Consider the following 13377-nt stretch of genomic DNA (forward strand, 5'->3'; position numbering starts at 1 on the left):
GACAGTAAGATACAGTGATTTGGCTTTATCAACCTAATTCTAACCGTTTTCTCCTTTTCAATTTCTTCTAAATCAATACGGAGCAATTAAAGCAATAAATTCCAGTGCTTTGAAGAGCAGTACATTTCAGTGCCATGATTCTGCATATGCGGAGCAAGAGTACTTTAAAAAGAAAAACCAAAATTGCTAACATTTGTAAAGGAGCCTTTAATCTTATTTAATTGAAGTAAAATTTGTATTCTGCTTGCTCAGAGAAGATTTCAGTAGCAAGATGGCTTGGCAGGTCATGCCTGTGTCGGTGTTTTTAAAAAAACAGAGTAATAGACTTCAGTGTTAGCATATCTAATTATCTAGGAATGACATGGAAGTAGCAGCCAATTTGCCTAAGCAGTGCGTGTATGGGGAATGTGGGAAAGACACCTGCTTGTGTGCTTTTGCGGAGCTCAAAACCAGGCTGGGACACATAGTTTCAGAAGATTCATCCCATGCCTTTTTCATATTGACACTCAGTAAGGTCCCAAGCCAAACTATTACAGTCAAAAGGTTTATTATTGTTGGGATTTTGGTGAGGAAGAACACAAAAATAGCAACATGTGTGGATTATGCCTTTTCAGATGTTTGTTTTTATGTAACTGGTAAAACTGCTGGGTTTATGTAGGATATGTTCTAGTAAAAATTATGGTCTTAAAGCTAGGCAATCTTATTTTTGGTAAAAGTAAGAAACATGTAAAGTGTTGTTCAGAGTTCAAACTAAACTCATATCAGAGCACAGAGATCTATGTAACTGAATTCATTTTCATTTTATCCAAATTTGTCTCTTACTGATTTTAGCTGAGATTCATAGCAAAATTAGAAGTTTTGAAATACTATAACAGTATAATATAGGTAATTTACAGCAGTTATAGACTATTGAAAGTGGAGGAACTGTTCTCATGAGATATCCAGTGCAGATTGTAGAATCATAGAATCAAAAAATGGTTTGGGTTGGAAGGGACCTGAAAGATCATGTAGTTCCAACCCCCCTGCCATGGGCAGGGACACCTTCCACTAGACCAGGTTTCTCCAAGCCCCATCCAACCTGGCCTTGAACACCTCCAGGCATAGGGCATCCACAGCTTCTCTGGGCAACCTGTGCCAATGTCTCACCACTCTCACAGTAAAGAATTTATTCCTAATAGCTAATCTAAATCTACCCTCTTTCAATTTAAAACCAGTACCCCTCATCCTATCACTACACTTCCTGACAGAGTCCCTCCCGTGTTTTATTTCAACCTGTTGCTAATGGCAGGGTTCACAGCCATTTGTGTCCTTATCCAAACCAGACCCGTAATAATTTGCTGATCACTACCATAGGGTGATGTCACTGATCACCAGTTCTGGCTACAGAACAATAACAAGTATTGGCAAAAATAAGTATGAAAAAGAACTAATTTTCTATTACACTATATTTGCAGTTTTTACTGCAAAATTCAACAAGGCAAAAGCAGTGTATGAGTAACAATGGGATCACACTCAACTTCTGAAGCTGGTCCAGAGCAGTACCAGCATTGCAGGGGTCTATCATGGAATTGCATGTTGCTGAATAGGCTCAACTACTTCCAACCATCATCAACCCAGACTGGAAGGCAAGAGGTGCAGGCGCCAGCTCTACTCATAGTTACGTGGCAGAGCTGTGGGTTTTTTTTCCTGGAAGGAGAGTTTTTTCAAATTATTTCATTTGTATCCAAAGCAAAATGATGTCACAGCAGACTGTCTACTGGAAAATGAAGTCAGAGTACTGCTGGGATGAGTTATCTCTAACAGGATAGTTTAAGCTGATTCTGACCCTTTACTCCTTCTCCTTTCTTCCTTTACTCATTTTTCTCCTAACAACACGTCATTTTTTGTAATTACATTAGGCCCTCAGAAATGACTCATCATATTATGGGCAGCAGCAGAATTAACTATCATGAACAGAGGAAATTTTTTAACCCAAAATATATTGTTATATCTGAGTTATAAACCTTTGAAATGAAACTGTTTTTTTAAAAAGCTTGTAGTCTAGTAGCAGCAGTGGTATCTGCCTCTATAACAAGAACCAGAGCTACAAATAAAAATACTTGTTATTTTAAGTGATGTCAAACTTCTATAGCACCAATTTGAAAAACAAGCAAAACATTATTAGGCATTGTCTTAAAGTTTGTCAGTTGAAAAGCTGAAACACCATGAGTGCAAAGGTTCCTGATCTGGAAAAAAGAAGTGTGTCAAATGAAAACCAAACATATCATGTGCAGTGACAATATCTGAAAGAGTTTGAATGATTACGTGTGTACATATATCCGTGTATGAGTATATACTGTCTTTGCATAGATACTCACACATACAGAAGATACTATAGTTCTTCAAATTTCCTTCCTTTTTCATATATAAAACTAATTGCAAATTATTTCTTTTTGTTCTTCTCACAGCTGAATTTTTATTCCTCTTGTGGGGTGTTTATCTCTGCTATGCAGTGCGGACAGTCCCATCAGCATTTCATGAGCCACGTTATATGGCTGTTGCAGTTCACAATGAGCTCATTATCTCTGCTATATTCCATACAATTAGGCAAGTGATCTGTAGATCTAGTAATTAACTATTTATCTTTCAGGTTTCATACGGTGCAACTTAAAATGGGTGAATGGGAGAGGATGCATAATGGAAGGTCTCATAAATATTTAATTCTGCAAATTAAGTGATTACTAAGCTTAAAACTGTTCCCATAGGATTCAATAATATGTACAACTTGTTAATTGTATAATTAGGAATATTTTTTTTCAGTTTAGCTAGCTGATATGGTTTTGGGTCAAAGTTCAGTATATATGATAAATTAGATATAGCAAAACTACTGTCTGTCTTCAGTCATCTGCATACTGCTCACTGGTTTGTATCCCTAGAAAAACAGCAGGTAAGAATGTTGGTTTATATGAACTTTTCCTGGTGTGTAACAGATTGGCAAGGTGCAGCTGTATGTTAAGATAATTTTACTGTTTTGTGCATGAAACATAGTGTTTTATATGCTGACATAAAAAATTGTTATGCATATGATGCTGTAACAGTAATATAAAGCACGTGTTTTCTTATAAAGTTTATAATGAGCTTTACAATTCATACTTGTAAATTATTAGAGTAGTAAGAAAGAAATAAGGGTCTTTGCCAGAGCTACATGAAAATTACTATATATGGCTTTACTACAGAGTACACTGTAAAAATGAAGTGGTCCTAGAAAATTCAAAATAGCAAGATAGTGTGAATTTCATCTCATGCTGTAAGAGATTCTTATGACTTTCTTATGACATTCTTAGAACTTCCTTTGCCTCCTGGCAGACCTTATCTACTAAGATTATTTTTTTTTTTCACATTGCTTCATTGACAGTCTTCAAATACTCTTCTCTGTTCCTTAGTCTGTCTTGGAACTCACATTTCTCTCTGCCTTTTGTTTGCTTCCATGAGGCATCGTTTTTTTCTGAGTAAACATCACCAAAGCAAATCTTTCATCTCTACTCCTTCCAGGTGCTCTTTTCCCCTAACATTGTTCTGAAGTTTGGTGCACTTTTCAGGCTTGCAACCTGTTGTTTCCTTAACTTTCTCCTAACCCCATATATCAGCATCCACACAGTCTCAAAATCTTCTTTACTCCCTAACGCAAACATCTGTAAAAATAATGTTTAAAATCTGTATTTGATGGAAGCATTTTTCTTTTCATTCTTGATGGATATAAAATTCAATTGCAATACTTTCGAATTTGTTATAACTAATATGACAGCTTCTCAGTCAAAATTTTCCGCCGTTGATTAATGTTCCTAAACCATATTTTGGGCCATGTTAGAAGATACAGGTCAGTGCCTCAGGAGAGCTATTATGTTGACTGCAAGTTTCTTTTAACAATAGGACAGAATGAAAATAATCTTTGATTAAAGAGAAGGGAAAAGGGGAAAATGTGGCATTTTAATACATGCCTTATGAAGGAGACACAAAAGGGTTAGGTCTTTCAGTTTATCCTAGTGAGGATCCTGTTTCTTCAGCCTAAGGTCTGCTGATTTTGTTCTTCCTTCTTTTTTTAAAAAAAATGTACATTTTATATTGATTCTTTGCCCTCTGTCTGATACATGCTGGTTTGTTGAAGAACTATCATGTACTGTTTATGAATAGGAATGAGTAAAATGCACTGGAAGTACATGATCCCTTCTGAGATTATGCCCATTTCTATATACACAGGTCTTAATCCTGTCTCTTTGAAGTTCACATTTCTTTTCTCTTTTTTTTTTTTTTCATTTCTGTCTTCCCTGCCAAGTTCTGAATGTAGCTGAAAAATCGTAAATGTAAGACTCAGATTTATATGACATATCTGAGTTGTCATGAAGTTGAAAGCACTGGAGCCTTGAAGGAAACCTACTATTACAAGGCAGCCATCCAGTCTGAAAACTCCCGAAGCTCATACAAGATTGATGTGAGCGCTAAATAAAATCATGAACTGTTTGCATTTTGTTTTCCTTTAAAACTATTATTCCCATTTCAGAAACACAGGATTCTTGATTATCTTCAGATCAGCATAGCATTAAATTCCTGCATTGCTCTTTCTCTTCTATTACTGAGAAAAACAAAATTTATATGGAAAAAATCTCATTTGAGTAGAAACCCCATCTCTGATAGTTTTGAATGGCTACTACAGTTCTATTTTGTTTTCAGGGGTATGGTGTGGATACCTTAATTAGTCAAGGTTTCACACATAAAACAAGCAAAAAGCCTCCGCAGAATTTGGGGATTGGAGCTGTTAAAGGTTAGCCGAAACTGGTGGGCATCGGGACCTGGGAGCTTTCTCCCATCTCTGTCGGATGTTGCTGCTGCCGCTTCTGTTTGCTGGCGTAGCCAGGCCGAGCACATCCACTACGGGCCACATGTACAGCACAGGTCCAACATGTACAGCCCGGTCCTGTTCCTCCTCTGCATCTCATCAGGTTCACCAATGAAACATGCACCCTGTGTAGGTTCACAAGCACACTACATTGTCCAGTCCTTCAAATATCAGCACAGTCCTTAAGCCAGTCTAATCTTAGCGTTTGGGGCCCCGTACTCAGTCATGGGCTGAGACCTTGGGTCTTCTCAGATGCGGGCCTCCCACGCGCTGGCTACTCCAGCCTGAAGTTTGCTCATGACTTGCACATGCACACATGCACAGCGTAGAGAATGAGATCACACGGAAGCTGGGAGATGGATTTAATGAGAAGACAGGAGATACTGCAGTGATCAGACACAGGGCTCAGTCGGTGATAACTTGCTTACATACCACTAGCCCCTTTTATCTCCCCTTCTTTACAAGCTTGTTCTTTCCCCACCTACCTTAGCCCCTATCTGTCTCTGTCCTTGTCTTTTCCCAAATAAACAACTCACCCCTCATTACTTGTTTCCTGTTGGTCCCAGTTTTGCTCCGTCTATACTCAAATTTGGTATTTCTGCTATCGTTAGCTAGGTACTCACAGCCTTATATGCTGTTACGGATATGGTTACATGGGTACCGCTGACCTTGGAAGTTCTACTCCCCCAAAGGCCCCTCAGTGCTCCCTTCAATTACCTGTGAATTATCTTGCCCAACTTTCAAATGAACTCCCTGTTAACCACATGTGATATCTTGCCATCCCTCACAGCACTGTCTGTAACTTTTGTTCACTTTTTGCTCTTTTTTGTTATATCCAGCAGTTTCTCATGTCATCTTCAATAGTTCTCACGTTGTGTTCAGTTAGCTAAACCTCAACATGAGCCTCTTTGTATCCCTGCATATCTCAACAGCAACATCTCTGTAAGAAATAATTCTAATATTTTATTGTGTTCATGAAACATTTCATTTACAAAGTATTAATCAAGAAACGATGACTGTATTATTATGGCATATAAGCCAGTGTTTCATGCCAGGCTATTTCCGTTAACAAAAGCTTCTGCAAAATGTGCATCTGTGGACTTGGATAAGTTGCAAATGTCATTTCTATCTGAATGATTTTTGTAAACCTGCGAATTACAAGCCAGTGTTACATCCATTCATCCATTGCGCTGCTTGCCATTTCTGTCTTTGGGAGCTCACGAAAGCAGACAAGCCAAGCATGCTCCAGCTAGCTTTAACTGCAGCGCTTGTTCTACCACTCTTTTAGAAAGCTCAGCAAGGAATTGCTTCATATGGGGGGCTCAGCCACTCATTCCCTAGCTTTCACAGGGCTCTTGGGCCCTGCCATCCTGCAATCAAGACCATTTCTCTGCTCCCCGCTAAAATGCATTTCAGCTCAGTTCCCTCTTTGATGGCTTATCAGCCGCACTCTGTAGCTGCGATCTATGAACATCCTGTATTTTTGAAGTGCACTGCAATTTATCATGGTACATGTGCTTACTTAACCTAAAATCATCCGTTCAAATCCTTAATGTGTGTAAACTGCCATAACTCAGTTCAGGTCAAAGACACTGTGACAATATAAAGATCAAAAAAACCCCAGCTAAATAGAGTGAGAATGGTGGAATAAGCAGTATCCTTTAAGGTCTGTTGTTTCTTTTTGTATTTTGTTTTGGCTTGTTTTGTTGTTTTTCCGGAATTGTTTTGAAAGCGTGGTATGTAAGTAAAGCATGTGGATGTAATTTTTAGTCTGTATGAAAGCAGTACAAAACAAACCGAGTTGTGTTTGACCTTTCAATGAAAAGAATCCTAAGGAATATTAAAAATGTTAAATCTAATGTACTGGAGAAAAGGCAGTGAATTGCAACCCTGAATTCTGTTTTCAGATTCATTCTTGCTTCAAGACTTCAGTCTGACTGGATGCTGATGCTGTTCTTTGCACACACACACTTGACTGTGACAGTCACTGTTGGGCTGCTTCTGATCCCTAAGGTATTCGAGTCTCCTGTCTCTTTTCTTTTGCCAAGACTGAGGAAGATAAATGTTGTGATGCAGAAGCAACGCTTTATAAAATTAGCAAGGAACTGATAGAAAAGGAAGACGTAAACTTTGACTCTGTTACTTAAAAAGCTGTATATTTTTTTATTTTAAAGACTCTTACACATTTTCAAAGATTCTCTCAGCTTTCAAAATTCATGGGTTTTAAAGTACTTAAAATTTTGCTGTGGTTAATACAAGAAGGAAAGAATCCTGCCTACCAATGCTTATTTCAGGTATTTGGGGGACCACGCTGCTGCCAGAGTTAACTGAGATCAGACAAAGAGTTTAGGCGAGGGGATAGAAAGACGAGGATGGACTGTTAAATAAAACTGGAACGGGGAGCTTTGACGAGCCATGAGATAGAGAGGTTGGGATTTAAACCGAACAGTGGTTACAGGCTGAAAAAGGAGAGGCCTTTGCGAGTCAGAGCCTGGGACGGACAGATGCTGTATAGAGAGACAGACATGGCTTATGATATGGAGCCAGGTGCAGTGCTGGGTGAGAAGATGAGTGTGTATGGGACAGGAGAAGATGGAGGATAACAGGAGGCAGGGAAGAGAAACTCTGAGCACTGCGGCACACCTCCCGTCAGGTGCTGGGAGCGAATCAACAATATATCAGTCTCACCAGGGGCAGGAGAACCGCAGGCAGCTCCACCTGTCTCTAGCACCAGTCCCCAGGATTTGAATGGAGCTTTCTTCTTAGACAGTGCCCTAGCAAAGCGAATGATTTTATAATGGCTTTTGAAATGACCAATAATATTAATCAAGTAGTCACGAGTCAAAGAGAACAGTAAAGGTGAAAGCTACATACGAAGGAAGGACACTAAGCGGTTCCAGTTGATGCAACTCAGGTTAATGAAACTGCTATTCCTGTCTTTTGCCCGCGTGTCAGATCCCGGTATGCTGATAACTGTCAAATACACAGTCATAAACAGTTACACAGTCATAACAAGGGGACGCATTGATGCAGCCTTAATACTGAATAATCTTGTTTTGTTTTAAATTACTTTTCTGGTCTTTAGCAATAATCTTACTATTTTATATCTTATATTCATACACTTTATTGTATATCTTCGAAGTTGTCTTTCTATACTAACCTAGAAAAATTGTTGACCATTCTGAAGCTGTCTCATAACTACTGATCAACATTTCCATTTTTAGCTTATTGTCTATGTAACACGACACAGACTTTTCTTCCAGCACGACAAAGAATTTAGGCAATCAAGAGAAGATTCACAAGGTTTAGTTCCATTCATAAAGTTCTGAGGCCAGATGACTGAGTGGACAATAGTAACTACAGATGAATGAATCAGTATGAATAAATAAATAGCTGACAACCTCTCTCCAACTCTTGATCTGAGCATTTGCTAAAACTTAGGAGAGAGAGATTAACTTTTCTCCTTTTTTATTTGTTTCCTTTTTTTTGTTTCCTTTTTTTTTTTTTTGCCACCTCATCTCTTCCTTTTCAGGGTTATGATCTAAAATGGGAGAATTGCTTTCTGCAGGATTATTCAACAGTATGGAATATAAAATACAGTCTTTTGGTTTTAGCAGTCTAATTGGAAACACTGGCTGAAATTCTATTTCCATACTAGCTTAATTTAAATGCAATGTGAATAGGTTCAAATAAGCATCAGAATAAGTGGGGTTTATTTTCCTTATGCAAAACTCTAAGATTTATCAAGTTAAGCCATCATTAATAAGAGTTTCTGCCATGTGGTACTGATACTCTATAGGACACTACTTATGCCAGCAGTGCCTATAGCTAGTATTTTAAGCTCAGAAAATCACCTGAAGTCCATAGAAGGATTGTTGTGTCGTAAAGACTATTGATGTAAACTCTTACAGCGATGTGAAGTAAACTTTTGCACTGATGGCAACATCTTTTTTATGAATACTTATTGCAGTTTTCACATTCAAGCAATAACCCAAGAGATGATATAGCTACAGAAGCTTATGAAGACGAGCTTGATATGGGTCGATCTGGGTCCTATCTGAACAGCAGTATCAATTCAGCATGGAGTGAACATAGTTTGGATCCTGAAGATATTCGGGTATATAACTCACTTAAATAGCATTTATTTTCAAGAACAACACATTTTCCTACAAGTAAACTGTGAATTGCATCCATTTAACTTTTTGGCAGATGTTAGCTGAAACAGGCCAGCATAGGTCTCTCGAATTTTGTGGTATCAGGTCACATAAAATTTCATGGAAAATATTCACTAGTGTGAAGAGAAGCTGCGTTATTAGTTGTAGTAAAAGTCATACTGAAAGATAAAGAGGAAGAATCATCCACAGCAAGAGTTGTTTATCAGGTTACATAGGCTCTTCGAGTTATCTTGAATTGCAAACAGGATTTGGTGTCAGTGTGATTAGTCATTTGTATGTAACATATACATAACTATCCATAACTATATAACATAAAATTTTAAAAACACGTGATTAACAGAAAAAAATACTTTATTCCTTACATGATAAAAAGGCTTATGTTCCCAGAATAAAGGATAGCTAGAGAGTTCAGTAGGAAAGCGCACACCACAGCATTGTGAAATCTGAAACATACAGCATGAATGTCCATGAATTGTGCATGCTGTATAATGCACAGCTGTGGAAGGTAACATGTTTGTGCACAAGGGTTGAACTTGTTTTTAAAGTGGAAAAAAGTGGGATTCAAGTTGATGGAGGAACAGCATATTCAAGAATTAGAAAAGACAGTGAAATAAATTTAAGGCCATTTTTAGAGCAATGGGTAGTGCAATAATCAGTCTGCTTGTTTGACTGTACATACTAGTTTTGCCCTTCACTTTGCTTTGCAGGATGAGTTGAAGAAATTATATGCCCAGCTTGAAATCTATAAAAGGAAAAAGATGATTGCTAATAACCCACATCTTCAGAAAAAAAGGTGCTCTAAAAAGGGCTTGGGGCGCTCGATAATGCGACGTATTACAGAAATCCCCGAGACGGTCACCAGGCAGTGCTCCAGGGACGAGAAGGACCTGATGGAGCACAGTGCCGTGAAGAACACGGCCACGCTGAGAAAAAACCCACAGGATTCCACGAGTTCTGCAAAGCCAAAAGAAGAGACTTTGAAAAACAGAGTCTTTTCATTAAAAAAGTCCCACAGCACTTATGATCATGTTAGGGATCAAACAGAAGAACCAAATAGCTTAACTACAGAAAGCGCAGAAGTTATAGCTGCTGAGAATTCACTTCTGGATTCCTTGAATGGTAACAAATTAACCAAAAATGCTCCAGAAAAAGTTGAAGCTGTCTCCACTGAATCGGTCCCTTTGGTGTGCAAATCAGTAAGTGCACATAACTTAAGTGCCGACAAGAAGCCTCTGCATCCAAGAACATCTGTGTTACAAAAATCCCTCAGTGTTATTGCTAGTGCCAAGGAAAAGACTTTGGGACTAACGGGTAAAACACAAAGTCTAGAAGAAAGCGCTAAATCTCATAAATCTCAGCAGAAGGGTAAGGAGGCCAGCAAAAAGCACTCAGCCTCCGATAAAGGGGAGCATAAGGATTCCCACCGGAAGAACTCTACCCAGTCTGAGGACACAAAGAAAACCCATAAATCTGGAATTATGAAACAGCAAAGGGTTAGTCAAACACCTGCAAATCCTGACACAGGCCCAGGTAAGTCACTGCACAAGGACAATTTCGACATAGGAGAAGTTTGTCCTTGGGAGATATATGACCAAACTCCTGGTCCTGTGCCTTCTGACTCTAAAGTTCAAAAACATGTATCTATTGCTTCCTCAGAGCCAGAGAAAAACCACCCTTCCCAATCAAAGGGGAAGTCTCATCATAAGCTGAAGACACCTGAAGGCTATCAACAGTCAATTCAAAAGAGCTCAGAGAAGGTGGAGGCAGTCACTCGGGAGGCACAAGAGCAGCAGGTCTTTGAAAATGAGAAAAAACAGTCAAATTCCAAGACTCAGGTCTCCCCTGGGCTGAAGTGTGAGAATGTTAATAGATATGCACCTAATGCTTGTGCTGGGGAGCGGGAGGAGCTACCCCAGAAAGCAGCAGAAAAGGAAAACCTCAATAAATTGGCGGAACAGAAAAAAAATGTCTCTTCTGAGGGAAACATGCTTTCATCTGACTCCCATAAGCCAAGTAGTTACTTACAGCAACCTTTAGCATCTCGAGCTGAAGTCTGCCCTTGGGAGTATGATACACCAGATTTACCAAATGCAGAAAGAAGTGTAGCTTTATCGAACACCTCTGCTATAAGTGCAAATAAAACAGCAACACCTCGAAAATAAGAGGCTTTTGGACTGAGGAGAGTAGCAACATTGAGAAGAAAGACAACGTTAAAGACAGAGGGGACTTAGGCCAAAAGGATCTGAAATTCCTAAGGAGCATCACTTAAATCAAGGGAATCAGCACTACAAATAAGTAGGAGTTAAGCAAAGTAAATTATCATTAATGTTGTTATTATTTATTTGTTGAGTGCCAACAGTGTGGTTAGCAGTGCCCAGAATATGGTCCCTGCTCCAAGGATTTTACTGTGTCAATGAAAGCAACCTGCCTTTGTGAAATCATGTCTCTTTCAAAAGAAAAAAAAATACGATGGTAACAAATGCACAGTGTAGATCTTAACCGAGTTATTTCTGAATGCCGCAACTGGCTTTAACTTGCCCTTGGGACTTTAAAGATCCAGCAGAAGTAGGGCACAGGAAATGTCCTGATGGCAAAAAGGGGTATCAATGAGCAGCTTAGTAAAATGACGACTTTTCACTTTACATATTTAATCTAGATAGCACTGCTAACTCAATGCATCCCAAAAATACATTTTATATGATTGCTCTCATTTTCTTATTACCGTGTGTTTAAGTACATTGTTGTGTCTCATATTAAAGCATTCCAGATTGTATAATTTTTGCAAATAACTTTGATATTATGTGACACAACAACACATTTATGCAATCTGCAGATACTTTCTTCTAATCGCAAGTTAAAATACCTGCTATAGACTTTTTTGTTTATATATAAAATTGCAGTAATCTCACTGGCTATGGAAGCCGTAATTCGTATTGGGAAATTCCTTTGGGCTTTGGAGATTATTTTTTTTTCTTTCCTGTGATTTATATAGTGATTTTTTTTGTTTACTCTCTGTTATTTAAATTTATAGTTTGATACTGTATTATTCAGGGGTTTTATATGCGGTAAGTTACTTGTTATGCACTTCCCTGTTAATGCTCATAGACTTTGTTAATAGTGGAAATTCAGTCGTCTTAGCTGCATATTCTGGTAAGTCTTAGGACAACTTATCTGTTGTTTGTTACTAATTGGAAAATATCATCTAACAAATCAGAATTCTTACTTTAAACATGGTGATGACCTTGTTCAGTATTTCATACTGAGCATATCCTGCTAAATAAGACAAGCAGGAACGACAATGAATATACCCCAGAAATGATCACCTGTTTTACTAAAAGCATACAACCCCAGGAAATGTTTTAGCCAGCTCATATAGAAAAACAGTATACTGTTTATTCCCGTTGGCAAACCTCCAAAAATTGGCCTTTAAGTGAGGAGAGAAGTCCAAAATATTACTCTTCCCCTATATATGCAATTGTAAGAGATAGTAAGAATGGAAATTATGGCATCTCTCTCCCACTCTCCAAAATGCTTTGGTTTTGTTTTTTTGTTTTTTTTTTTAATTTATCTATGCATACATTTACAGTAAAAGTTAATGTTTAATACAGTGCTAATTTTCAGTAATAGCTACAGTCCTCATTATGCATATGGGCTTAATTCATAGATGGCCCATTCACAACTATGATCCTTAGTAGTGGTACACCATCAAGGTCTGAGGACATATTGTAAAGATTCTGAAGAGTATCACTAATAGTAAAAACCCCTCACTCATCTAAATGTGGTACCAGTAAAGTGCTATTCACTAGAATTGGCTATATATACAGTACTCCAAAAGAACTAAAGTCCTAAAGAACTTGTGCAATTTGAGAGAAGTGATGGGATTCAGTGGAAGAACATGAAATGAGGATGATTGAATAGAATGTGTTGTTTAATATATATATAATATATATATAAAATACATATATAATGTACATATATATACATATGGGACATATTACAGATCAAGACTGGAGAGAGCGGAGATGAGGTTGAATTTGGTTGGGGATTTGAGATAGATGAAACTAGGAATGGTTAAGAAATGTATACCTATTCTTATGAGGGTCGTTAAGTTGTTAACCTGATGACAACCTTTGAAGATGTCGATATATGCTATTTGAAGATGTTAATCTCATCTGAGGATTTTTTTTTTTTATTTTGGTTTTCTTACTTGAAAAGGGAAGATATCACATGCACCAATACATTAAAACAATGATAAGGCTGCAAAATGAAGCATTTGAGTTAGAAATGCAAGAAGTTATGTTACCTATAAAATTTTAATTCTGTATTGTT

At 37.9% G+C, this 13377-nt stretch overlaps 1 protein-coding gene across 1 annotated transcript in view; it reads left to right on the forward strand.

Moving 5' to 3' along the window:
• Window positions 1–11210, forward strand: part of GPR158 (G protein-coupled receptor 158) — a gene marked incomplete at its 5' end in the record, with an annotated part of 207124 nt that extends 195914 nt beyond the window's left edge. Inside the window, 4 exons of the mRNA XM_009887157.1 lie at window positions 2448–2586; window positions 6781–6886; window positions 8844–8990; window positions 9756–11210. Coding sequence (XP_009885459.1) covers window positions 2448–2586; window positions 6781–6886; window positions 8844–8990; window positions 9756–11210 — 1847 coding nt within the window. The remainder of the gene's footprint in view (window positions 1–2447; window positions 2587–6780; window positions 6887–8843; window positions 8991–9755) is intronic.
• Between the last annotated feature and the right edge of the window lie 2167 nt (window positions 11211–13377).

Source organism: Charadrius vociferus, unplaced genomic scaffold (assembly GCF_000708025.1).
Source record: "Charadrius vociferus isolate BGI_N301 unplaced genomic scaffold, ASM70802v2 scaffold126, whole genome shotgun sequence".
In the NCBI taxonomy this organism is placed as follows: Eukaryota; Metazoa; Chordata; class Aves; order Charadriiformes; family Charadriidae; genus Charadrius; species Charadrius vociferus.